We start from the raw sequence: 27,463 nt of genomic DNA on the forward strand, positions 1-27,463 counted from the left end.
TTCTCCAGAATAGATCACATCCTGGGTCACAAATCAGGTCTCAACTGGTATCAAAAGATTAGGATCATTCCCTGCATATTTTCAGACCACAATGCTCTGAAGCTAGAACTCAATCACAAGAGGAAAGCTGGAAAAAACCCAAATACATGGAGACTAAACAGCATCCTTCTAAAGAATGAATGGGTCAACCGGGAAATTAAAGAAGAATTGAAAAAATTCATGGAAACAAATGATAATGAAAACACAACAGTTCAAAATCTGTGGGACACAGCAAAAGCAGTCCTGAGAGGAAAATATATAGCGGTACAAGCCTTTCTCAAGAAACAAGAAAGGTCTCAAGTACACAACCTAACCCTACACGTAAAGGAGCTGGAGAAAGAACAAGAAAGAAACCCTAAACCCAGCAGGAGAAGAGAAATCATAAAGATCAGAGCAGAAATCAATGAAATAGAAACAAAAAAAAAAAAAAATAGAAAAAATCAATGAAACTAGGAGCTGGTTCTTTGAAAGAATCAATAAGATTGATAAACCCCTGGCCAGACTCATCAAAAAGAAAAGAGAAAGGACCCAAATCAATAAAATCATGAATGAAAGAGGAGAGATCACAGCTAACACCAAAGAAATATAGACAATTATAAGAACATACTATGAGCAACTCTACGCCAACAAATTGGACAATCTGGAAGAAATGGATGCATTCCTAGAGACATATAAACTACCACAACTGAACCAGGAAGAAATAGAAAACCTGAACAGGCCCATAACCAGTAAGGAGATTGAAACAGTCATCAAAAATCTCCAAACAAACAAAAGCCCAGGGCCAGATGGCTTCCCAGGGGAATTCTACCAAACATTTAAAATTTTTTTTTTTTATTTGGCAGAGAGAGACCACAAGTAGACAGAGAGGCAGGCAGAGAGAGAGAGAGGGAAGCAGGCTCCCCGCTGAGCAGAGAACCCGATGCGGGACTTGATCCCAGGACCTGAGATCATGACCCGAGCCGAAGGCAGTGGCTCAACCCACTGAGCCACCCAGGTGCCCCCTACCAAACATTTAACGAAGAACTAATTCCTATTCTCCTGAAACTGTTCCAAAAAATAGAAATTGAAGGAAAACTTCCAAACTCATTTTATGAGGCCAGCATCACCTTGATCCCAAAACCAGACAAGGATCCCACCAAAAAAGAGAACTACAGACCAATATCCTTGATGAACACAGACGCAAAAATTCTCGCCAAAATACTAGCCAATAGGATTCAACAGTACATTAAAAGGATTATTCACCACGATCAAGTGGGATTTATTCCAGGGCTGCAGGGTTGGTTCAACATCTGCAAATCAATCAATGTGATACAACACATTAATAAAAGAAAGAATAAGAACCATATGATACTCTCAATAGATGCTGAAAAAGCATTTGACAAAGTACAGCATCCCTTCCTGATCAAAACTCTTCAAAGTGTAGGGATAGAGGGCACATACCTCAATATTTTCAAAGCCATCTATGAAAAACCCACCGCAAATATCATTCTCAATGGAGAAAAACTGAAAGCTCTTCTGCTAAGGTCAGGAACACGGCAGGGATGTCCATTATCACCACTGCTATTCAACATAGTAGTAAAAGTCCTAGCCTCAGCAATCAGACAACAAAAAGAAATTAAAGGCATCCAAATTGGTAAAGAAGAATTCAAACTATCACTCTTTGCAGATGATATGATACTATATGTGGAAAACCCAAAAGACTCCACTCCAAAACTGCTAGAACTTGTCCAGGAATTCAGTAACGTGTCAGGATATAAAATCAATGCACAGAAATCAGTTGCATTTCTGTACACCAACAACAAGACTGAAGAAAGAGAAATTAAGGAGTCAATCCCATTTACAATTGTACCCAAAAGTATAAGATACCTAGGAATAAACCTAACCAAAGAGACTAAGAATCTATACACAGAAAATTATAAAGTACTCATGAAAGAAATTGAGGAAGACACAAAGAAATGGAAAAATGTTCCATGCTCCTGGATTGGAAGAATAAATATTGTGAAAATGTCCATGCTACCTAAAGCAATCTACACATTTAATGCAATCCCTATCAAAATACCATCCATTTTTTTCAAAGAAATGGAACAAATCATCCTAAAATTTATATGGAACCAGAAAAGACCTCGAATAGCCAGAGGAATATTGAAAAAGAAAGCCAAAGTTGGTGGCATTACAATTCCGGACTTCAAGCTCTATTACAAAGCTGTCATCATCAAGACAGCATGGTACTGGCACAAAAACAGACACACAGATCAGTGGAACAGAATAGAGAGCCCAGAAATCGACCCTCAACTCTATGGTCAACTAATCTTCGACAAAGCAGGAAAGAATGTCCAATGGAAAAAAGACAGCCTCTTCAATAAATGGTGCTGGGAAAATTGGACAGCCACATGCAGAAAAATGAAATTGGACCACTTCCTTACACCACACACGAAAATAGACTCCAAATGGATGAAGGACCTCAATGTGAGAAAGGAATCCATCAAAATCCTTGAGGAGAATGCAGGCAGCAACCTCTTCGACCTCAGCCGTAGCAATATCTTCCTAGTAACAACGGCAAAGGCAAGGGAAGCAAGGGCAAAAATGAACTATTGGGATTTCATCAAGATCAAAAGCTTTTGCACAGCAAAGGAAACAGTTAACAAAACCAAAAGATAACTGACAGAATGGGAGAAGATATTTGCAAACGACATATCAGATAAAGGGCTAGTATCCAAAATCTATAAGGAACTTAGCAAACTCAACACCCAAAGAACAAACAATCCAATCAAGAAATGGGCAGAGGACATGAACAGACATTTCTGCAAAGAAGACATCCAGATGGCCAACAGACACATGAAAAATTGCTCCACGTCACTCGGCATCAGGGAAATAGAAATCAAAACCACAATGAGATATCACCTCACACCAGTCAGAATGGCTAAAATTAACAAGTCAAGAAATGACAGATGCTGGCGAGGATGCGGAGAAAGGGGAACCCTCCTCCACTGTTGGTGGGAATGCAAGCTGGTCCAACCACTCTGGAAAACAGCATGGAGGTTCCTCAAAATGTTGAAAATAGAACTACCCTATGACCCAGCAATTGCACTACTGGGTATTTACCCTAAAGATACAAACATAATGATCCGAAGGGGCACGTGTACCCGAATGTTTATAGCAGCAATGTCTACAATAGCCAAACTATGGAAAGAACCTAGATGTCCATCAACAGATGAATGGATAAAGAAGATGTGGTATATATACACAATGGAATACTATGCAGCCATCAAAAGAAATGAAATCTTGCCATTTGCGACGACGTGGATGGAACTAGAGCGTATCATGCTTAGTGAAATAAGTCAATTGGAGAAAGACAACTATCATATGATCTCCCTGATATGACGACATGGAGAAGAAACATGGGGGGTTAGGGGGATAGGAGAAGAATAAATGAAACAAGATGGGATTGGGAGGGAGACAAACCATAAATGACTCTTAATCTCACAAAACAAACTGGGGGTTGCTGGGGGGAGGTGGGATTGGGAGAGGGGGAGGGGGCTATGGACATTGGGGAGGGTATGTGCTATCGTGAGTGCTGTGAAGTATGTAAACCTGGCGATTCACAGACCTGTACCCCTGGGGATAAAAATACATTATATGTTTATTTTTTTTATTTTTTTATTTTTTTATTTTTTAATTTATTTTTATTTGTTTATTTACAGCATAACAGTGTTCATTGTTTTGGCATCACACCCAGTGCTCCATGCAGTACGTGCCCTCCCTATTACCCACCACCTGGTTCCTCAACCTCCCACCCCCCCCATATTAAAAAAAAAAAATTTTGGAAGGGGAGGCGAACCATAAGAGACTATGGACTCTGAAAAACAACCTGAGGGTTTTGAAGGGTCAGGGGTGGGAGGTTGGGGGAACAGGTGGTGGGTAATAGAGAGGGCACGTTTTGCATGGAGCACTGGGTGTTGTGCAAAAACAATGAATACTGTTACGCTGAAAAAATAAATAAAATGGAAAAAAAAAGTTGATAAACAGACTTAGGAATATTGGGTTAGCTATTTGCGTATGAAATTTGTATCATTTTCTCATATTATGTACATAAATTACAGATGAATTAAAGAGCCAGATACGAAGAAACAGAGCATGAAAGTATTAGAAGAAAATACTGGTGAATGTTTGTATTGCCGTAGGTTGAGGAAGGCATTGTGAACATAACACAGAGATATCAAAAAAGGAAAAATTGATAGATTTCATTATTTAAAACCTTGAAGTGCACCCTAAAATGTAGAAGGAAAACAGCAAACTGGGAAAAATTCTTGTACTCTATGTCAATGTGCTAATACCCATACTATGCACAAAGTACTTCTTGAGTGGAATGTTAAGAAAAAAATGAATGTTTGGGGAATTTACATTTATAATAGTGATTTTTAATATCCAGGGACATTTTTCTTTGCTTTTCAGGTTTTCTTATTTGTCAGGGAATCTTCTCCCTTCCCTTTTCTTTGTCTGTGTCTCCCTCTCACTGCTGCACCCCTCACCCCATTCCCACTTGTTGGTGAAAATTGTAATAACTAGGAATTATTGAGGAGCTGCTGTTTGGCAAGATTTTAAAAGAGATCTCTCATTTATTTTAGACAAAAATCTCTCCTTCCTAGTTATATTGAGATATAACTGACAAATAACATTGTATTAATTGAAAGCATATGACATAATGATTTGATACCTGTCTATACTGTGAAATGATCACTGAATTTAACATCTGTCACCTTCCATAGTTAACAATTTTTTTTGTTGTTGTGAAGAAGATTTTCAAGATTTACTCTCTTAGCAACTTTCAAGTATACCATGCAGTATTGTTAGGTATAGTTACCATGCTGTATGTTATACTCTCAGAACTTACTTATCTTACCACTAGAGGTTTGTACCGTTGGGCACCTTCCTCCCCTTCCTCCACTTCCCACCCTCTACCTCTGGTAACTGCCATTCTGTTCTTTGTGTTTATGAGTTTAGTTTTTTTTTAGAGTCCACATATAAGTGAGATCGTATAGTATTTGTCTTTCTCTGTCTGACTGATTTCATTTAGCATAGTGCTCTCTAGGTCCAACTGTGTTGTCACAAATAGTAGGATTTCCTCCACTGTTATGTCTGAGTAATATTTCATTGCATACATATGCCACGCTGTCTTTACCCATTCATCCATTGATGGACATTTAGGTTGTCTGCATATTTTGGCTATTGTGAATAATCCTACAGGGAACATGGGTATGCACATAACTTCTTTTTTTTTTTTTTTTTGAGAGAAAGAGTCAGGGGAAGGGCAGAGGGAGAGAGAGAATCCCAAGCAGTCTCCAAGCTCAGCTGCATGGAGCTTGATGTGGGGCTCTATCCCACAACCCTGAGATCATGACTTGAGCTGAAATCAAGGGGAGGATGCCCACCTGACTGAGCCATCTGGGCGCACTCACACATAACTCTTTGAGATAGGGATTTCATAGTTGATCATAGTAGTCTCTTAAGATCCTTTGTACTCATGCGGTATCTTTTTTAATGTCTCCCCTTGCATATCTCTTTCTTTTAATTAATTAATTAAAAAGATTTTATTTATTTGACAGAGGTCACAAGTAGGCAGAGAGACAGAAGAGAGAGAGAGGGAAGCAGGCTCCCCACTGAGCAGAGAGCCTGATACGGGGCTCAATCCCAGGACCCTGACATCATGACCTGAGCCAAAGGCAGAGGCTTTAACCTACTGGGTCACCCAGGTGCCTCCCCCCCACCGCCCGCGGCATTTCTAATTTTATTTATTTGAGTCCTCTTTTTTCCTTCACAGTCTAGCTAAATGTTATTTTATTAAAAAAAAAAAACCAGCTTTCAGTTTCATTGAATTTTCTATTATCTATGTAGTATTCATTTTATTTATTTCTCCTCTGAACTCTGTTATTACCTTCATCTATTAACTTTGATTCCAGTAGGTCTCTTTTTCTAGCTTCTTAAAATGAAAAGTTAGGTTGTATATTTGAGCTCTTTTTTTTTCCTTAATGTAAGCATTTATCACTATAAACTTCCTTCTTAGAACTCTTGTTGCACTTTGAAAGTTTTGGTATGTAGTATTTCCATTTTCATTTGTCTCAGGTACTTTTAAATTTCTCTTTTGATTTCTTCCTTGACACATTGGTTGTTCAGTAGCCTGTTTAATCTTCACAGATTTGTGAATTTTCCAGGTTTCTTCTTATAGTTGGTTTCTAGTTTCACACTGTTGCGGTGGGAGAAGATGCTTGACATGGCCTAACATGTGGTCCGTCCGGGAGAATGTCCCACGTGCACTTGAGAAGAATGTGTGTTCTGCTGCTTTTGGGTAGAATGCTTGTAAATGTTAAGTTCACCTGGTCTAACATATAGCTTCTAAGTCCATTGTTTTCTTACTGATTTTTCTGTGTGGGTGGTTTATCCAAACGTAGCTGGTTGCACTGTACCCAACAGCTGAACCGCTCTGATGGCTGCCACAGTCAGGCTGAAAGGGATGTGTCCTTTGGGAGCAGCCACAAAAGCTGGGATATGTTGCCAGATGTGTGCTCAAGCCATCTTCACGTGGACATCCCCACCTGGAGCAGGGCAGAGGGAAGGTGCCAAGATGGCGCCTGGTACCTGTCATCCTCCCTGGTCGGAGAGGACTACAGTTAGCCCCTAGATCTGTGTTCATTTAGGAGCTTGCCTCTCAGGCTACAGCTTTTAGGAGTTTCAAATAGGCTTCTTTCAGAGAAGAACTGGGCATGTCAGTGAGCTGCCCGTGCACTGAGCCCTGATGGGATAGCCACAGCCTGTCCTTATCAGCCTATTAAGAGCTGTTTGTTTACTCTAGCCTCATGGGACTCATGGACACGAGCCCTATTTGGCTTTCAGAGGTAGGGATTTGGGGGACCTAGCTCTCAAATGGAAGTTTTGAAATTTGGCACATTATACGGTGAGTCTAAACCCTTCACTCCTGAGGGAGATGCTGATTTTCCCTCCCCAACTGTGTGTCACTGTGGTGATGGTGAAGTTGATGGTCAAGTTGTGTCTGAAACTTCTGCTCTCCTACCCATTTCAATGTTTTTTTTTCCCCTCATTCACCTGACATGTGCGAGTTGCTTAGCTTTTCTCTGGATTTCTTTCAGGGGAAATTTTTTTTATGTATAGCTGTAGATTTGGTGTGTTTATGGGAGGAAGTTAAGTTCAGTCTTTTATATTGCCATCTTGAATGGGAATCTCAAGAAATCTTATGAGAGATGGAACACCTGGGTGGCTCAGTTGTTAAGCATCTGCCTGTGGCTCAGGTCATGATCCCAGGGTCCTGGGATCGAGCCCCGCACTGAGCCCTGCATCAGGCTGCCCACTTGGTGGGAGGCCTGCTTCTCCCTGTCCATTCCCCTTGCTTGTGTTCCCTCTCTTGCTGATTCTCTCTGTCAAATAAGTAAATAAAATCTTTTAAAAAACCCAAATCTTATGAGATAGTTACAAATAATAAGACAGGGCTTTAAAAACGTTGTCATTTCCCTCAAAACAGCCAGCTGGTAAGTGTTGAAACCAGAATTTGATGTCAGGTGGAATAACTCCTAAACATATACTCCTAATTGCTATATTCTATGTACCTTTCTCTGTGTATACTCTGTTCTCTGGTTATGTTGTTGTTCTGATTGTTCTTATAGAGTGATATCCTGTTTTAATTAATAACAGTTGAATGTAAGAAATGTATTAATATGTTTATTTTATATTATTTCACTTTGTTGAATGCTTCTGTTGTTTAACTTTCTTATTTAATTGACTGGTCTAGCACAGCCCTGTCTGATAGTAAAAAAAATACAACTCATGTTGTGAGTCACATACATAATTTAAAATATTCTACTAATCACATTAAAAGCAACAAAGAAAAAAAGGGAAATTATTACTATTTTTAATTTTCAAATATTTATTTAAATTCTAGTTAGTTAACATATAATGTAATATTGATTTCAGGAGTAGAATTCAGTGATTCATCATTTACATACAACACCCAGTGCCCATCACGACAAGTGCCCTTCTTAATGCCCATACCCATCTAGCCCATCCCCCACACACCTCCCTCCATCAACCCTGTTTGTTTTCTATTGTTGAGAGTCTCTTATGGCTTGTTTCCCCTCTCTCTCTTTTTTAGAAAAAAAGTGAAATTAATTTTTTAATCCTATATATTAAAAAGATTCCCATTTAAATATGTACTCAGTATAAAAAATAAGGTATTCTGCAATCATTTTTTCATACTAAATCTTCGGAATGTGCTTTGGAGCTATCACTTATGGCACTTCTTAATTTGGACTAAGTTCATTTTCAAGTGCTGAAATAGCCTTATGTGGTTAGTGGCTGCTCTATTGGCCAGCACATGTCCAGCAAATATAAAGTCAGATCTATCTGAAGTTATAGCTGGTATAATTATCTTATTCTTGATTATAATAAGAATGAGAGCTTCCAGTATAGTCATTTCCATACATTTTGAGGTCTTTATTTCATTGAGACTCTGAAATTATGCATTCTCTTGCCAAAAAATGTATATATGTAAATATATAAACCTTTCAGATAGTTAAAACAGAATCACAGAAGCACTTTAAGGGTTTCTCAAGAAATTAAGGAACTCCCATCTCTATCCTTCCCCGTGTTTTACTTTATAGCAGAAAATTGGTTATTGTTTTGAGCAAGACAGTTTTTGATAAGTTAAGGAGGTATTTTTCTGTTTCTAGTTTACTAAGGGAAATGGTCAGGATTGGATCTTGAAACTCATCGAATGCCCTTTTGATCTTTAACATGATAATTATGTATCTGTTGCTTTCTTTCTATTTATTTATTTGAGAGAGAGAGAGAGAGAGAGAGAGAGAGAGACAGCGAGCATGCAGGGGAGGGGCAAAGGAGAGGGAGAGAGAGAATCTCAAGCAGACTCCCCACTGAGCATTGAGCCCAGTGCAGGGCTTGATCCCATGACCCTGAGATCATGACCTGAGCCGAAACCAAGAGTTGGATGCTCAACAAACTGAGCCACCCAGGTGCCCCTAATTTATTGCTTTGTTATTACTCTCTGCTTCTTTCTTATTTTATTCCTCGTGCTCTTTCTAAGTTTTAAGGTTTTTGGTTTTGTTTTTTTTTTTTAAGATTTTATTTATTTATTTGACAGATGGAGATCACAAGTAGGCAGAGAGGCAGGCAGAGAGAGAGAGGAAGGGAAGCAGGCTCCCCGCCGAGCAGAGAGCCCGATGCGGGGCTCTATTCCAGGACCCTGGGATCGTGACCTGGGCCGAAGGCAGAGGCCTTAACCCACTGAGCCACCCAGGCACCGCAAGGTTTTTGGTTTTTAATCAGTTTCCATATGTATTATTTCTGATCATTTTAAACATTCCTTTTTTTTTTAATTTCAGTGGAAAGATGGGGAAAAGTAGTGTTAGAGATATGTGGGTACATTTCCACTTTACCCTTTATCCTTTAGATTATAAATGTTTATTAGAACATTTTAAACATTCCTTTTTTTTTTATTTCAGTGGAAAGATGGGGAAAAGTAGTGTTAGATATGTGGGTACATTTCCACTTTACCCTTTATCCCTTAGATTATAAATGTTTATTAGAACAAAATTTCTAGGGAGTTTCTAAAAACTCTTTTCCTATCATATTAAAATGTAACTTCTGCTTGCATTTCTCTTCCACAGTATCATGAAATTCTGTTTGTAGACCCAGATGGGGATGATGATGGGGAAGCATCCAGTGAAAGTGTTGGTAAGTAAATTTCCTGAGGGGTAATGGCAAGGGATTTGTGTACATGGATGTTCAGTAGAGCACTAGTTGTAGGACCAGAAAAGCTGGTGGTGACCGCAATGTTATTGTTATGGGACTGGCAGGATAATCTGTTATTAACAAGCAAACCTTTTGCTCCGCTTACCTTCCCTTTGGTCTCTGTGCCTGCAGCCTTCAGAGGTTACCCAGGAACAGGGGTTCCTGTCTCCTGTGACTAATGAGACAGCCACCTCCTCTTATTTCATCCTTCATCTTCTTCTAAAACCTCGTGAAAATAATTTCTTCCTCAATGACCCGCATGCCAGTTTACAGTTAAAAACTTTCCTCCTGGATTGTCTGCATAGATGTGTGAGTGTGTGTTCATACTTTGGAGGGAGCAGAGACAGTGTCCTCAGTGGGCTGTTGTGTACTAAAAGCTCATCATAAGAATGTGTAGATAGGGGCACCTGGGTGGCTCAGTGGGTTAAGCCTCTGCCTTCAGCTCAGGCCATGATCTCGGGGTCCTGAGACTGAGCCCTGCATGGGGCTCTCTGCTCGGTGGGAAGCCTGCTTTCCCCTCTTTCTCTACCTGCCTCTCTGCTTGCTTATGATCTCTCTATCTCTCTGTGTGTGTCAAATAAATAAATAAATCTTTAAAAAAAAGAATGTGTAGATAAATGTAGATAAATCTGTAGATGGTGAAATTCATCAGTCTGTTATGTTTGCTTGCGTTGAAACTCCACTCATCAGTGATACTATGATTTTAATGCATGTGAATTATATTAAAATAACTAGTGCCCACATAACTCTCTCTCTCTCTTTTTTTTTTTTTTTTGCCTCGGGACCACCAATTTTTGTGAATGCTTCTCCTGCATGCAAATACAGGAACTGCACTTTGATTCTAAGGAGAACCTTTGGAAGTTGGAGTGCCGTAATAACAACAAAGCTGTCAATGAAAAAAAACTCACTGGACATTAATAATTTACATTTCTAATTGCCAAATCCTTCATTATCTAGACTTTATGCCAAGAAAATGAAATTCTCTTTTTTTTCCCCCTAGATCAACTCTACAGTATTGCTATTATCAAACCTGATGCTGTGATTAGTAGAAAATCTCAAGAGATTAAACAAAAAGTAAGTGATATTTCCCCACAATACTTTAAATTAATTGCAACATAACAACCTCTGGATTGTCAGTTTGGAGACAAACTTATCATTTAGGGTGAATGGAACATAACAAATTTCTGGTGCTAGGTACCTCCAAAGGCTTGGAATGTTTTGTCTTGACGAAAGTCAGACCTACTCCAGTATCTTTATTTAAAGAGCTCTGCTCTACCAGCATCTAATATAAATGATAAAAATTACAGTTCTTATATTGGATTATAACAGATGTTCTTCCTGCTTAGTTATTAACAATGGAAACTTGTTATAAGTTTACACTGGCTTGTTTTGTTTTCTTTATGTTGTGACAAACGTATGGTCCTTTTTAGATACATGGTAGAGTAAGGAAGTATTTAATGTTTTGGTTTGCTTTAGAGCTAAAATAAATTTTTATAAGAGGAAAACTGTATTCTACTCCAAAGATCCGCAGACTTTTCCTATAAAGGGCCAGAGAATAACTATTTTCAGGGTTGTGGGGCATGTGATGTCTGTCACCACTGCTGAACTGTCATCACATTGAGAAAGCAGTGTAGGTAGTATGTAAATATATGGGCGTGGCCATGCTCCAAGAAGCTTTATTTCCAAAGGCAGGTGGTGGGCCAGATGTTGGCTGTACTTTGCTGACTCTTTAACAATGACTTTGTGTTGACACAGCAACAGGAAATTGAAATTTGAAAGACTGTTGCCTGGAGAATTGTCACCTAGGGAGCTACCAGGAGGGGTTGGCCATCCCTTGATGAACTTCCCATCATGCACTCCTTCTTTAGCTACAGCGGCAGGATCACTGATTAACCTATGAGAAAGTTGTTAGTTCATGGTCATGGGATGTATGGTCTCTTCTTTTTGTGCATTGATTTAATAATATCACTCTCTAAGGATAGCTCTTTTCTTCCAGATTTTGGTGTGTATGTGTGGGGGCATCCAACCTCACCCCACCCCCGTCCCATGGAGTACTTACACTTTATAAACTCTAAAAAAGTAGTATTACATAGTAATGGTTTACTGTTCCTTATTTGAGTGTATTTTGGTTAGCTAGGACAGTAAAGCTTTTCAAAGTTATATAGTTCTTTCGGTTGGGGCAATTCTATTAAGCATAAGTTCATCTGCAACTGTCCCTCAGAGCAATGTATTACTTAAAATATAACCCATGGGAAATTTTACTAGTTACCAAGCACGTTTAGATATGGCCTTAAGAAAAACACATATTGACAATAGGCCTCTGGGGGAGACGACGATATACGGCCTTGAAGCTGAGCAGCTGGGAACGCCGGGCTGCTCAGGGCAGAACGCTGTGTGCTTCAATTTTCTTTTATCTCCCCCCGCCCCCAGAGCACCTGTGGCTAATTAAGTAGGTCCTTTAAATGTGCTTGTTCAACTATAAACTTTATACTGCTTGTACAGACATATTTTGCCCTCCTTCTTGTTTATCTACAAGGCATATGACCAATGTTTGGCCTTCTTCGGCTCTTCTGTTGGTTACTGTTTCTATCTAATAAAAGTGGGACTGAGGAGTTGTTCCGGGGAACACTCTTTTCGACTGTCATCCCCTGCTCCCTTTCTCTTGCAGCTGACTTGTTTCTGCCTCATTCTTCTCCCGTGCACCAACAGGAAGTGGCATTCATCTTAATATTTTTGTTTTCTTTTTTTTTAAGATTTTATTTTATTTATTTGACAGAGAGAGATCACAAGTAGATAGAGAGGCAGGCAGAGAGAGAGAGAGAGGGAAGCAGGCTCCCTGCTGAGCAGAGAGCCTGATGCGGGACTCGATCCCAGGACCCCGAGATCATGACCTGAGCCGAAGGCAGCGGCTTAACCCACTGAGCCACCCAGGCGCCCCAATATTTTTGTTTTGACATAGAAAATAACATTTCAGAGATGTAAATTATGAATATCTCCTGAATATCTCACCTCTCTGGAATACGTTAATGGGCTAATAGCCAACAGGACAAAAAAATAGAAGAATATTTTGAATAGAAAAAAATGAACACACTACGTATTTAAATTACAGTAAAGGAAAGCTTATCAGGTTTAAATATTGTTTGGGTTTTACTTTCTGTCGTCAGACACTAAGTAACATAAAAAGACATGATTTGAGTACTTGGAAATTATTCAAATTAGACTGTCAGGAGAGGGTTCAGAGGGATGTATGTAGTGCTCCGCCACCTCAGAAGACCAGTGGAAACCAGTACAATGTTTAGTTTCATAATAGAAGCAGGAAGCGCCTGGTGCTGGATACACCCATCAAACTAATTACTGAGTTTCTTTGAACCTGGATTATACTTACATTACATTATTTAGTACCTCAGTAGACTTGGCATTTTTGCTTCAAACTTCTCCTTGTTACATTTTACTGTATTTGACATGCACACTGGATTTGTCTTTAAGTTTTTTGTTTTTTTTTAAGACAGAGCATGGCTAAATCTTAAATTCTAGCCTTTCCCATAGTTTGGATAGTTTTTTTTTTTTTTTTTTTGCGATAAAGTGTAAAATACACTAGATTATGAGTGACAGACTCAACAAAGGAAAGCCTTTTAAGAATTAATGTTAAAAAAAAAAGAACTAATGTTAAACCAATTTTGAAGGTACATTGTTAAAAAGCGCTTATAAACACGTGTCTTTGTGACTGATTCAGAAAGTACGGTATCTTCCCTTGGAATTTACTTGGTTCTTTCATGTTTTGGGGCAAGTCACTTAATGGAAATACTACAGAGTCTCTGGTTCGAGCTTTGAAAACTTACAGACCAGGAGGCATGACGATGACCTTCTTCGTTTACGTAGTTTTGGGCCTCTTCAGACCTAGTGCCCTATGGGTCATGCTGAAGTCTTTACCTGAAATGTGTTCAAATCTGGGTGGTTTGTTAAACACAGGAAAGACATATCCTTGCCTTGTCTTACATGTGCTCCCCTCTGCGCCTGGATCCGACTCTCTCTGTGAAGATCATCGAGGCAGGCTTTGTCATAGAAATGGAGGATAAGAGATTGCTCACTGAACAACAAGTAAGGGACTTCTATCATCGGATAGCAGACCAGGTAAGGAGATTAGACATAAGCGAAAAGAAGCTGCTGTATTTTCAAATGCAGCCGCTGAGCGAGAGCGGATGGTCTGACTGGTCTTTGTTGGAGTGAAGCCCTGTTGGGCTTATGTACTCTCAGACTCTGGAAGTGAACATCTAGGCCTTTCCTATAGATTATTATCCCCAGCTGAAAGCTCCTTCTCATAACCCTCACAGGGAAGCCTTAATCTTTTCATTACCTAAAGGCCCATGTCCCAAGTTCTTTTCTGCCTCAGGGAGTATAAGAAAGGAGTGCTGTGTATTGGAAAGGGCAGTGGTTTGGGGGTCAGAAGACAGAGTTTCTGGAAATCTCCTGCCCAGTCTGGTAGCCATCGGTTATGCGTGGCCATTTGTATTTAAATTCGCTAAAATCAAATCAAGTAAAAAAAGATTGAGAGTTTTTGGTTGCACTGGCCACGTTTCAGAGGCTCAGTAGCTGCACGTGGCTACACGTGTTGGAGAGTCCAGAAGAGCATATTTTTCATCAGAGAAAGTTCTAGTGAACGTCACTGTGTCAGCTGGCTGTGACACACAGGCTGCCTCTGTAGGCCCCAGGGAAAGGTCGGACCCACTGGCTCAGCATCATGTGGGAACTTTTGAGTCAGTCCACTTCCAAAGCTCTCCCCTCAACCTCCATGGTCCTGAACTCTGGGATTGGGCTTCTCAGTTCTGTGTTTTAACAAGCCTGGCAGAGGATTTGGAAGCATCCTGAAGTTTGAGGATGGTTATTAGACCATCCTTAGGGTCAGTCCCTGTGAGCTCTGAACTTCCATCCTTCCAGCGTGTGACTGTTCACTGGGGGCTGATTGAGTGAACATTCCCTTGCCTGGTGGTTGGGAAGGGGACAATGTTGCTTGAGTCGGGGAGTGGCTGCCTTTTTAGTCTTCTATCTCAGAAGCCTGAAGTAAGCAGTTTATCATCTTATTTTGTAGCCTGACTTCGAAGAGTTTGTCCTTTTTATGACCAGCAGTCTGAGCCATATTCTAGTGGTATCTCAAGGAAATGAAGAACAGCCCACCCTGAGAGAAACTGGGCCCAATCCTGAGACCGAAGATAAAGAAATAGATGAAGATCACCCTGGTGTGGTCATACCTCCAGGGATCAAGAAGAAGAGGGACAGGTAGCTCGAGACCAGGAAACCTACCAGTAGACATTGTGTTAGTAGGTAATGAAGTGTAATATCCAAATGTCTCAAAATCCAAGAACGCACTTTTTAAAAATATTTTATTTACTAAAGAGAGAGAGAGAGATCACAGAGGGAGAGGGAGAAGCAGCCTCCTGCTGAGCAGGGAGCCCGATGCAGGACTGGATCCCAGAAAGCTGGGATCATGACCTGGGCTGAAAGCAGACCCTTAACCAACTGAGCGCCCCCCTCAGGCACCTCCAAGAACACACATTTTTATGTTGGATGCACAAGTGTTTCTTCCTGTCGATCTAAAAAACCATATATACAGCAAAGCTGGGATTTCCCTGAAAGTTTATGTCAAGAGGATTAGAAAGGGAAAAATGTGTCCTGTTTATCTTTCTAAAGCTGGACACACCAGTCTGGCCTCCCAGCCTGGGGCCCTCCGGTAGATTGGGACCATGTGTCATACCTGCCAGGTCTCTCTCTGCCCTCTCCCCACATTCACTCCCACCTGCCCTGCGTCCTACTAAAGACATTGGAGGTACGCTCTCCCCTTTTTTATTTAAGGCAGTTAGTGGTTATAAATTGCTAAGAACCAAATGGTTGTATATTTTCACTAATGGGTTTTTAAATATTTGAAAATGAATGTAAGGACTAGACATAGTGCTGGTTTCATGCACTGCATGAAAGACACATGTTGTGTCTTTTATTCCTTGGAAGACTCAGAAAGTCCAGTTTACCACGAGCGTCATCAGGGCTATGCCTGAAACGAAGGTGGATGAGTAGGAAGCTGCTGAGAGGAGCGGAGTCTTGAGAGTCCATCATGTGTCTCTTCCCCATGGACAGCGCATCTTCACTGCATTTTCTGTCAGGCATCTCCAGGACTTTCCTTGAGGTCTTATTAATGTGTGTGGTGGCTTTTCTTGAGTAGCTATATCTGCTGGTTCCTACTGGTGTCATACATTTTAGGTAGCAGGGTGACCTATAGTCACTGGTTCCGGGTTTTAAGTGGGATCGAGGGGCTTAGAGTTAAGTCAACTGCCAACACAGGGCTTTGTGAACAGGAGTACTTAATTTTACAATCTTAAGGGGGAATGATAGTCAGTGGTCAGAGGGAGGGTTTGGGTGGGGAGCGTCACACTCAAAAAGGTACCAGACTTTACGCCGGAACTTTTGAGCTATTAAAAAGCTGTTCTGTGAAGCATTCATTGAGGCAGCTTGCATAGGAGAAGTCAGCGTCCCGCTGGGGATAACCAACAAACAGACTTGTAACTCCTCAAGGCCAGGTTGATACTGGACCACACTGGGCCATCCTGAACCACCCCCTACTGAGAGCCCAAGATGGAGCTGAGCAGAATTACAAAAATTGCCTGCCTTTGAGGACCAGCTCTAGAAGGGCTCTTACCATTTGTTCCCACAGGGGAGTGACACCTTGCTTGCTAGTAGCCTAGAGGCCATTTTTGTCTTTCAGCTATAGGGTTTCCAACACCTCATATACCAAAACCCAGATGTAAGCCCCAATAAACCAACCAAAAAAAAAAAAAAATGACTATCCACTTGAGGGAGCCTAGCAGCCAGAGAAAGGAAGATCTACACAAAAATCAAACATAAGCCCACTGAAAAAAAACGGCTAGTGCTGGAAAAATCTTTAAGTAAAATAATAGTACTAGTACTACTACGGCTACTACTAATAACATATAACTAATAATATATAACTACTACTACTAACAATGCTTGAGATGCAAGTGCTACATGCACGTAAAAAGAGACTTTCAAATTTGAACCATAAAGTAGTGATTTGAACTCTAAATTCAATGGAGAATTAGACATTATGATAGTCATTCGAGACTTGATTTTAATGACGTGGAAAACCAGATGAAAGAAATAGCTTACAGTACAGAAACGAGACAGACTTCATGAGAGCAAGAGAATAAGCAATGTGGAGAATATACAGGGAAAAACCCATGTGCTAGTAAGAGAAATTCCATACAGAGAAGAAAGAATAGATGAACAAGCTATAATTCGACAAAGAATAGGGGAAAAAATTCCCTGAAATGAAGAAATAAATGCATCTGCCAATTGAAAGGGCTTACAGTCACCCAGCCTGGACTGATGCACAAAAACAGACAGGGGGATATCCTGGGAAAAAGCACTGAATGCCATTTCCAGAGAGAAAGAACAGGCAGTGATGTGCTCAGTGTGTCTGAAACCCCAAGCAGGTAATTTTCTTAACACCCCTCTCCTCTATATGATAATATTATTTTTAGTGCTAATTATTGAACAAGGAAAATAATGATGGCCAGGAAAAAAACATAAATAGTGAAAATTGTCCTCTGTGAAACATATAAGAAAAAAAGAATATTCTTTTTTTTTTTTAAGATTTTATTTATTTATTTGACAGACAGAGATCACAAGGAGGCAGAGAGAGAGGAGGAAGCAGGCTCCCTGCTGAGCAGAGAGCCCGATTCGGGGCTCGATCCCAGGACCCTGGGATCATGACCTGAGCCGAAGACAGAGGCCTAACCCACTGAGCCACCCAGGCGCCCAAAAAAGAATATTCTAATGCCAAAAATGAAACGAATAATAGGCTAATACTGTTTAATTATATTAATGTGTTTTCTTAGAAAGGAAGAAGCATTCATACTTATATACATATTAGTCTATACAGTAATAAGGTGCAAATTTTGTCTGTAAGCCTTAAATTTTGAAGATATGTCCATGGCTTTCTCAAAATTGATCTTTACTCTATATTCATGTTAAATAGAGATACATAAAATTCCTGTTTCACAATTAACTCCAGAAATTGCATTCTGCCAATAGCTTTGTTGTTTTAGTATTGATTCTTACATGCAGAGTACAAGCTAGAGTACACTGTTTATTAAAGATGAGGAATAAAAATATGCCAACTTGAAGCTTACACATATACTATAAAAATTTAATGCTAACCGCAGGAATTATTTAGAAAAAAATTTTTTCAAGGAGGAGTTAATTTATCACTAACATTGTTTAGAATCACTGGTGATGCTAAAAAACAGCCCAAATTTTAGTTTAAAATTGGGTTAACATTTGTTAGAGGCAGTGCATCCCCCAATGACTTGCACTTGGTCCCCTTCCACCAACTGCATAGTTGGCAACAATTGAGAACAAGTTTCTTATAAGGAAAAATTCTTCCACTGGCATGGGACTTGTCATCATACCACTGAGAGAAACAGCATACCGCCTGCATTCTAATGAAGCTGGCGTATCCTCTACCTGGAGAAGCACAGGGAGATGCTCAAGGACATGCTTAGGAATATATGGCCTGAAGAATATTTGAAAGAAGACCTGACCAAACAAAAAATGCAAAGAGACATTTCAGCATGAGGGGGAAGAGGGAAGGGAAATGGTTCTTCTCAGAGTGGAGAGAAGAGAGCTGAAATGAAGAAGTGACACAGTATTTTAAAGTTCTTTTTCAAGTTTAGAGAAGTGGGGATAGATGGGATGTTAGAGCTGAGAAATAGCGTGCCAGAATGTTAAGAAATATTTGGAACACATGTTTTTGGTTACAGAAGCCGGTAAAAGATGGTGAACATCAGTGCCGTGGATAAGTACAATAGAACCTCTACATTAACAAGGGGAACACATGGAACAGATAGCAACTTGCTCAGACCAGCAAAGTAAGGGAAAGAAAAAAAGAAAATAGTACAATTTAAAATAAATAGTGTATATATAAAGTAAGATGGAAGGAAGGTACTTAAGTAATGGCTATTATACTAAATATGAAAAGGTTAATTATCCCATTAAATACAGAGACTTACAATTAAGGTTAAGGAAAAAAAGGTACATTAAAAAACATTATAGTAACAATGGATCATCAATGGGTACTAAAACCATTGCATGAAAAATATATACAGTTTCAAATAGTGTTCTCACAGATTTCTTTTTATTTACAAGGTGGACACTGTAGCTTTCCAGAGGAGCAAAGAGGGAGATAGCACTTTAACCACGTTAATACCATCAACAATGGGAAAAACTTAAATCGTGCACATCATATTGTGGTGTATGAAGGATACAACATCACTTATGTAATACTCCTGCCAAAGATTTCTTACCCTGAAATTAATAGGAAACTACTGGTCCGTCTAATTGTTTGAAACCATCCTAAATGAGGAACACTCTGCAAAACAGCTAAGCTGGACTTTACAAAATGTCAATATCATGAAAGATGAAAAGGCTGAGGCCTTGACAGAGATTCAAGGAGACCAGGGAGCTAGGACAATACAGGCAATGTATCGTCCAGGATTAGGAAAAATTACTATTGATGGGAAATACTGTATTATTGGTGAAATTTGAATATGAACTATTTATGAGATAATTTATATCGATGTAAACTTTCCTGAAATATTTAGGAGGGTGAATGTTTTAAATATCTGCAGCCTGCTCTTAAATGGTTCAGTCAACATACACATAACACACATGTGCACGCACACACACACACACAACAGGAGAGAGAGTGAGAGGGACAGAGAGAAGAAATGTGGCAAAATGTTAACAGTTGGTGAATCTAGAGTTCATTATCCTTGTCTTGCAACTTTCCTGTCAATGGAATTTTTTTCAAAATGAAGTTTCAAAAACTGCACTCATCTCTATTCTGTTCAGAAGAAACACACAAAAGAAATAAAATAAAAATAAAGGGATGGCAAAAAAATATAACCAGGCAGAATAAAATATAGAATTGAAAACACTGAAAGTACTAAACTGGGCTGCCTGGGTGGCGCAGTTGGTTGAGCATCTGACTCTTGGCTTCAGCTCAGGTCATGATCTCACGGTTGTGGGCTCAGGGTCATGGGATCCAGCCCCATGTAGGGCTTAGTGCTCAGTGTGGAGTGTGCTTGAGATCCTCTTCCTCTGCCCCTCTGCTCTCTCAATCTCTCTCTGAAATAAATGAATCTTTTTTTAAAAAGTGCTAAACTTAATAAAGAAGGGCATGATGTTGAAATCAATGTTTCTGAAGAAGATATGGTAGTCTAAAAGTGCCTTGATATAATTATATATGTAATATAAATATTCATAGCCTTAAATCCCACAAGTACATTTTCTTTTTTATGAAGAAAGCTTTATGCATTTTTTAAACTACGTTTTCACTACATGAATTTGTAGGTTATAATCCAATAAAATTGGAAATAAACAATAAAAAGATGACCAAAATGTCTTATGTATTTGAAAATACATCATGCACTCCTACATAACCCTTGACTCAGTGACAACCTTAAAAGTAAAAGTAGAAACTACCTGGAAAGTTTTATATAAAAGGAAGAAAAACTTTCTTTTTTTTTTTTTTTAAGAGAGGGAGCAAGGTGGGGGAGGGGCAAAGGAAGAGGGAGAGATATTTGTTTTTTATTACTTAAATTCAATTAATTAACATATAGTGTATTATTAGTGTCAGAGGTAGAGTTCAGTGATGCTCCAGTTGTATATAACACCCTGTGCTCATCACATCACATGCCCTGCTTAATGTCCATCACCCAGTTACCCCATCCTCCTACCTTCTCTCCTCCAACAACCCTCAGTTTCTCCTATGGTTAAGAGTCTCTTATGGTTTGTCTCCTTCTCTGCTTTTGTCTTGTTGATTTTTCCCTCATTTGCCATGATACTGTTTTGTTTCTTAAATGCCACTTTTGAATGGGATCATATGATAATTTTCTTTCTCTGATTGATTTATTTCACTTAGCGTAATACCCTGTAGTTCCATCCAAGTTGTTGCAAATCGCAAGATTTCTTTTTGTTTGTTTGTTTTTTGTGTTTTTTTTGGATGGATAGTATTTTGTTGTATACATATACCACATCTTCTTTACCCATTCTGTTGATGGACATCTGGGCTCTTTTCATAGTTTGGCTATTGTGAACATTGCTGCTATAAACATTGAGGTGCGGGTGTCCCTTTGGATCATTACATTTGTATCTTTGGGGTAAATACCCTGTAGTGCAATTGCTGGGTCATAGGTGGGGGAGAGAGGGAATCTTAAGCAGGCTCCATGTCCAGCCCAGAGCCTGATGCAGGGCTCTATCTCACAACTCTGAGCCAAAAATCAAGAGTCAGGTGCTTAACCAACTAAGCCCACCCAGGCACCCCAAGAAAAACATTTTTAACTGCATTTTATTTTGGTCTTCTTTATCCTCCCATGAAGTCAAGCATACATGATTTCATGTAATTGATTTTTGGATTTGTTCAACAAAAAGTTAAATACATATTGTCTGATTTGATTGACAGAAAAATAAAACTTATCTTTCTATGACATTCAGTTTTTGTTTTCTTAAATCACAAAATATTTGTGAACTTATTACCAGTTTTAATTTTTTGGCATGGTTATTAAGCTTTACCTTACATTAATCTTAAATTATATTTTGGATTTCCACAGCTTACAAGAATATCTGGAAAGACAACATATATCTCAGTTTTGTGATGTTGAAGAGACTGTAACTAATGTAAACCACTTAATTGATGTGTTCTTCCCCGATTTTAAAAACATGAAAAATCTCAAATTAGAAAAGTTCCTGGCATTACTTCGGCCAGCTCTCTTTCAAGAAAAGAAAGGTAAGAAATAAGTATAAATACACCCTAGTATATTATATTAAAAGATACTATTGAACATTGAAGAGAAGCACCTGTATGAAATTCAGAAGATTAAATGAGGGGTGCCTGGCTCTCTCAGTCGGTGGAGTCTCTTGGTCTCAGGGTCATGAGTTTGAGCCCCATTTTGGGAGTAGAGCTTACTTAAAAATAAATGAAAACATAAAGTGCCTGGCACCTAAAGCGTGCTAGTTATTTTTAACCCTTTCCCGTATTCACATAGTAGAGAGACTATGACAGAGTAGGAATACAGACCATAAGTTCACACTATAGATGGTATATGGAAATACAATTGATATGTGGATATTGACCTTATATTCTTTGACTTCCTGAACTCAGTTCTAGAAGCTTCGGTGTAGTTCCCTTGGGAATTTCTATGCAGACCAAGGTTTCTCAACTTCAGACCTACTTACATCTGGGGATAGATAATTTTTTGTTGAAAGAGGTTATATCTGGGGCACCTGGGTGGCTCAGTCAGTTAAGTGACTGATTCTTGATTTTGGCTCAGATCATGAGCTCAGAGTTGTGAGATAGAGCCCCACCTTGGGATCTGTGCTGGGCATGGAGCCTGCTTAAGGTACTCTCTCTCCTTCTCCTGCTGCCCCTCCCCCCTCTAAAAAAAAAGAGGCAGTGTCCTGTTGCATTGTAAAATGTTTGTAACATCCTTGGCCTTTACTCACTACGTCGTCCACACCCACAGTGTGATGACCAAAAATATCTCCAGACATTGTCAGATGCACCCTTGCAAGACAGAATGTCAGGCTGAGAGTGGGTGATGTGAGCAATAAGTATCACCTGCAAATTGAGAGAGTTTTTCCTCTTTCTTTTGAATTGGTATGCCTTTTATTTCTTCTGCTTGCCTCATTAAACTGGCTAGATGTCCTCTATGATGCTGACAATGAGAGGTGACGTGCTTGCTTTGTTCTTGACCTTGTAGCAAAAGAATTCAGTCTTTTCCCATTGAGTACGATATTAGGTCTATAGATATTTATTTAAATTTTTAAAAATCTGGTCTATTTCCAGTTTGAGGAGTTTTTTTTTTTTAATCATAAATAGGAATTGTATTTTCTCAACTTTTTTTTCTGTATCTAAAGATATGATTATGTTTTATTTTCTTGAGTTTGGTAATATGGCAGTTGCTTTGATTTTTTAATATTGGACCAGTCTTACTTCCTCCAGATAAGTCACATTTGGTTTTATTTTGTTCTTTTTACATATATCTGGGTTTGATTTTTTTACTGTTTTGTTGCTTTTTGTGTCTATATGCATGAGAAATATTTGTTATTTTCTTTTCATATCTTTATCTGGTTTTGGTGTCGTGGTAATGTAGGCCTTATCAAATGAGATGAGAAGTAGGTACTCCTATTTCTCTGAAGAAAGAGTATGTCCATATTCCATCTTTCTTAAATGTTTATTAGAATTTATCAGTGAAGCTATTTGGGTTTAGAATTTTCTTCTTTGGAAAGTTTTAGTTTTGTATTGTTTGCCTTCTTAAATCTTTAAAAATATGGATATATTTTTTTAAATGAACAGACCATATTTTAGAACAGTTTTAGATATACAGAACAATTAAGGAGGATAGTGGTTTCCATATGTTTGTCCCCTCCACAACAGTTTCTCCTATTACCATATTACAGTGATATATTTTTATAATTAATGAACCAATATTAAAATGTTATTAACTGAAGTTCATAGTTTACAGTAATGTTGGCTGTTTTGTACACTTTATGGGTTTTAACAAATGCATAATGTTGTGCATCCCCTTTACAGTATTATACAGAATAGAATCACTGCCCTAAAAATCCCCTGTGCTTCCTCTGTTCATCCCTCTTTTCCTTCCTCCTAAGTCCTGGCAATCACTGATCTTTTTGCTGTCTCTATAATTTGCTTTTTCTAGAATGTCATATTGTTGGAATCAGAGTATGCAGCTTTTCAGACTGACTTCTTTCACTTGATTATTATCAAGTGATAATATTTTAAGCATTTAAGGTTTCTTCCTGTCTTTTGTTGATATTTTCTTGATGCCTCATTTTCTTTTATCACTGAATAATTTTCCCGTTGTATGAATGTACTTAGGCGTGTCCAGTTACCTATTGAAAGGTATCTTGGTGGCTTATAGTTTTTAGCTACTGCGAATAAAGATGCTATAGGCATTCATATGCAATGTGTGTGTGGACATGTTTTCAACTCAATTGGCTAAATACCTAGGAGCATGATTACCAGATTTTATGGTTAAACCATGTTTAGCTTTGTAAGAAACTGCCAAAATGCCTTTCAAAGTGGTTGTATCATTTTCCATTCCAAACAGCAATGAATGAAAATTCCTGTTGCTCCACATTTTTTTTTAAGATTTTATTTATTTATTTGACAGAGAGAGAGAGATCACAAGTAGGCAGAGAGAGAAGGGGAAGCAGGCTCCCTGCTGAGCAGAGAGCCACATGCGGGGCTCGATCCCAGGACCCTGAGATCATGACTGAGCCTAAGGCGGAGGCTTTAACCCACTGAGACACCCAAGCGCCCCTGTTGCTCTACATTCTTGTCAGCATTTGGTATTTTAGATAGTTTTTCCCATTCTAATAGGTATATAATGTTATCTCATTGTTTTAATTTACAATTCCTTAATGACATAATGCTGAGCATCATTTCATATGCTAACTTGCCATCTGTACATCTTCTTTGGTGAGGTGTGTTTTCAGTTCTTCCACCCATTTCTTTTTTTTTTTTTTAAGATTTTTTATTTATATATTTGATGGAGAGCAAGAGCACAAGCAGGGGGAGCAACAGGCAGAGGGAGAGGGAGAAGCAGGCTCCCTGCTCAGGGCTCAATTCCAGGACTCCAGGATCAAGACCTGAGCTAAAGGCAGATGCTTAACTCAGTGAGCCACCCAGGCTCCCCTTTTTGCCCATTTCTTAATTGAGTTGTTTGTCCACTTATTGTTGAGTTATAAGAGTTCTTTGTAAATGTTGAATATAATTCTTTATGTAAATACAATAATATATAATCCTTTATATAAATATAAAATATTTATACAAATATTTTTCCAGGTTTTGGGCTCTGCTTTTTTTTTTTAGCAGTATTTTTCACATCAAAGTTTTTATTTATTTATTTATCTATTTTAAAGATTTTATTTATTTGACAGAGACACAGCAAGAGCGAGCACACAAGCAGGGAGAGTGGGAGAGGGAGAAACAGGCTTCCTGCTGAGCAGGGAGCTCGATGCAGGGCTCCATCCCAGACCCTGGGCTCATGACTTGAGCCCAACACAGATGCTTAACTGACTGACCCACCCGGCTGTCCCAGAAAAGTTTTTGTTTTTAATATAGTCCAATTTACCAGTTTTTTGTTTCGGATTCTTCTTTTAGTGTTGTATCTAAAAAATAATTTCCAGGGCGCCTGGGTGGCTCAGTGGGTTAGGCCGCTGCCTTCGGCTCGGGTCATGATCTCAGGGTCCTGGGATCGAGTCCCATATCGGGCTCTCTGCTCAGCAGCGAGCCTGCTTCCCTCTCTCTCTCTCTGCCTGCCTCTCTGTCTACTTGTGATCTCTCTCTGTCAAATAAATAAAAATAAAATCTTTAAAAAAAATAATAATAATAATTTCCAAACCCAAGGTCACCTAGATTTTCTCCTCTGTTATCTTCTAGAAAGTTTATGATTTTGTGTTTTAAATTTAGGCCCATAATCCAGTTGAGCTAATATTTGTGAAAGGTATAAGGTCTGTCTAGAGTAATTTTTTTTTTGCAGGGGCGATGCATCATTGCTGTGGCGCCGTTGGTTGAAAAGATGGCCATTGCTCCACTGCACTGCCTTTCCTTAGCTGTGCTACATCAGCTGAGCATCTTTGTGTGGGTTCTTTTCTGGGTTCTCTGTTACGTTCCGTGGATATTTGTGTCTGTTTTTCAGTAGTTCCATGCTGTCTTGATTACTGTATCTTTATATAGGAAGGTAGTATCCTTCCTCCAACACGGTTTTTCTCCTTCAATATTGAGTTGATTATTCTGGGTCTTTTGCCTTTCTGTATAAACTTTAGAATCAGTAGAACTGACATCTTAACAATATTGAGCCCTCCTATCCATGAATAACGAATAATGCCTATATCTACGTTGATTTAGATCTCTGATCCCTTTCACCAGTTTTATGGTTTTATCTATCATCTATCTATCTATCTATCTATCTATCTATCAATCATCTATCTATCTATGATCTTAGCTTCTATTTAAATTCCACTTAGTTTGGGCGCCTGGGTGGGTGGGTTAAAGCCTCTGCCTTCAGCTCAGGTCATGATCTCAGGGTCCTGGGATTAAGCCCCACATTGGGCTCCCTGCTTAGTGGGGGGCCTGGTTTCCCCTCTCTCTCTGCCTGCCTCTCTGCCTACTTGTGATCTCTCTCTGTCAAATAAATAAATAAATAAAATCTTTAAAAAAATTCCAGTTAGTTAACATACAGTGTAATATCAGTTTCAGGTATACAATATAGTAAATATACAATATAGTGAGTCAACACTTGCATACAACACCTGGTGCTCATCAGCACAAGCATGCTCCTTAATCTCCATCACCCATTTGACCCATCCTCCTATTCCCCACACCGCTGGTAACCATCAGTCTGTTCTTTACAATTAAGAGTTTGTTTCTTGGTTTGCCTCTCTTTCTCCCAACCATGTACATCTGTTTTGTTTCTTAAACTCTGCATATGAGTGAGATCATATGGTATTTATCTTTCTCTGACTGACTATTCCTTATTTAGACCCTATACAGATTTTGTTGGATTTCTACTGATGTAGTTCATTTTTTGTGTGCTCGTGTAAATGGTGTTGTTTTAAATTTCAAATTCGTGTTCATTGCTGGTATAGAGGAAAATAATTGCCTTCTGTATATTAATTTTAACCTGAAACTTTGATACAGTGGTCTCTTATTGTTATTGTTTCTTTGGAATTTTCCACATAGATATTGATGTCACTAGAAAACAAAGACAGTTTTATTTTCTCCTTCCAAATCTATATACTCTTTTATTTCCTTTTCTTGTGTTATTTCACTAGTTTGGTTTTCCAGGATGATGTCACATGTCAAATTGCCTTCTTTCCAGTCTTGAAGACAAGCATCTAGTTTCTCTCCATTAAGTATGATGTTAGCAATAGGATTTTTGTACATGTTCTTTAATAAATTGAGGAGCCCTCTATTCCTAGTTTGCTGAGAGTTTTAATCATGAATTGTTGTTGAAGGGGGATCTGGGTGGCTCAGTTGGTTAAGTGTCTGCCTTCTATTCAGGTCATTGAGCCCCATGCTGGGTTCCCGGCTCAGCCGGAAGTCTGAGTTTCTCCCTCTCCCTCTTCTTCTCCCTCTGTTTGTGCTCTCTCTCTGTTAAATAAGTAAGTAAGTAAATAAGTAAATAAATAAATAAAATATTTTAAAAAAGAATGGTTGTTAGAGTTGTCTTATGCTTTTTCTGTATCTATGATAGAATCATATGATTTTTCTTCTTTAGCATATTAATATGCAAGTTATGTTCATTGGTTTTCAAAATTTGAACCAGTCTTGTATGCCTGGGAAAAATCCTGCTTTGCTGTAGTGTATACTTTTTTTTTTATACATTATTAGATTTGATAGATAATATTTTGTTGAGATTTTTTTCCATAGTTCATGAGACTATCTTATGTGACAGCTAGTACGTGTTTCTACTCCCCACCCTTTTCCAGGACTCATAAGAATACTTGAAGTATGCAA

At 38.9% G+C, this 27,463-nt stretch overlaps 1 protein-coding gene across 3 annotated transcripts in view; it reads left to right on the top strand.

Moving 5' to 3' along the window:
* The window catches only part of NME8 (NME/NM23 family member 8), a 66,177-nt gene that overhangs the window by 21,529 nt on the left and 17,185 nt on the right, over positions 1 to 27,463 (top strand). For all 3 annotated transcript variants that reach the window (XM_046021576.1, XM_046021578.1, XM_046021577.1), the window contains exons 7-11: positions 9,729 to 9,795; positions 10,853 to 10,926; positions 13,891 to 13,983; positions 14,939 to 15,126; positions 21,531 to 21,706. In XM_046021576.1, coding sequence (XP_045877532.1) covers positions 9,729 to 9,795; positions 10,853 to 10,926; positions 13,891 to 13,983; positions 14,939 to 15,126; positions 21,531 to 21,706 — 598 coding nt within the window. The remainder of the gene's footprint in view (positions 1 to 9,728; positions 9,796 to 10,852; positions 10,927 to 13,890; positions 13,984 to 14,938; positions 15,127 to 21,530; positions 21,707 to 27,463) is intronic.

Source organism: Meles meles, chromosome 10, assembly GCF_922984935.1.
Source record: "Meles meles chromosome 10, mMelMel3.1 paternal haplotype, whole genome shotgun sequence".
NCBI lineage: Eukaryota > Metazoa > Chordata > Mammalia > Carnivora > Mustelidae > Meles > Meles meles.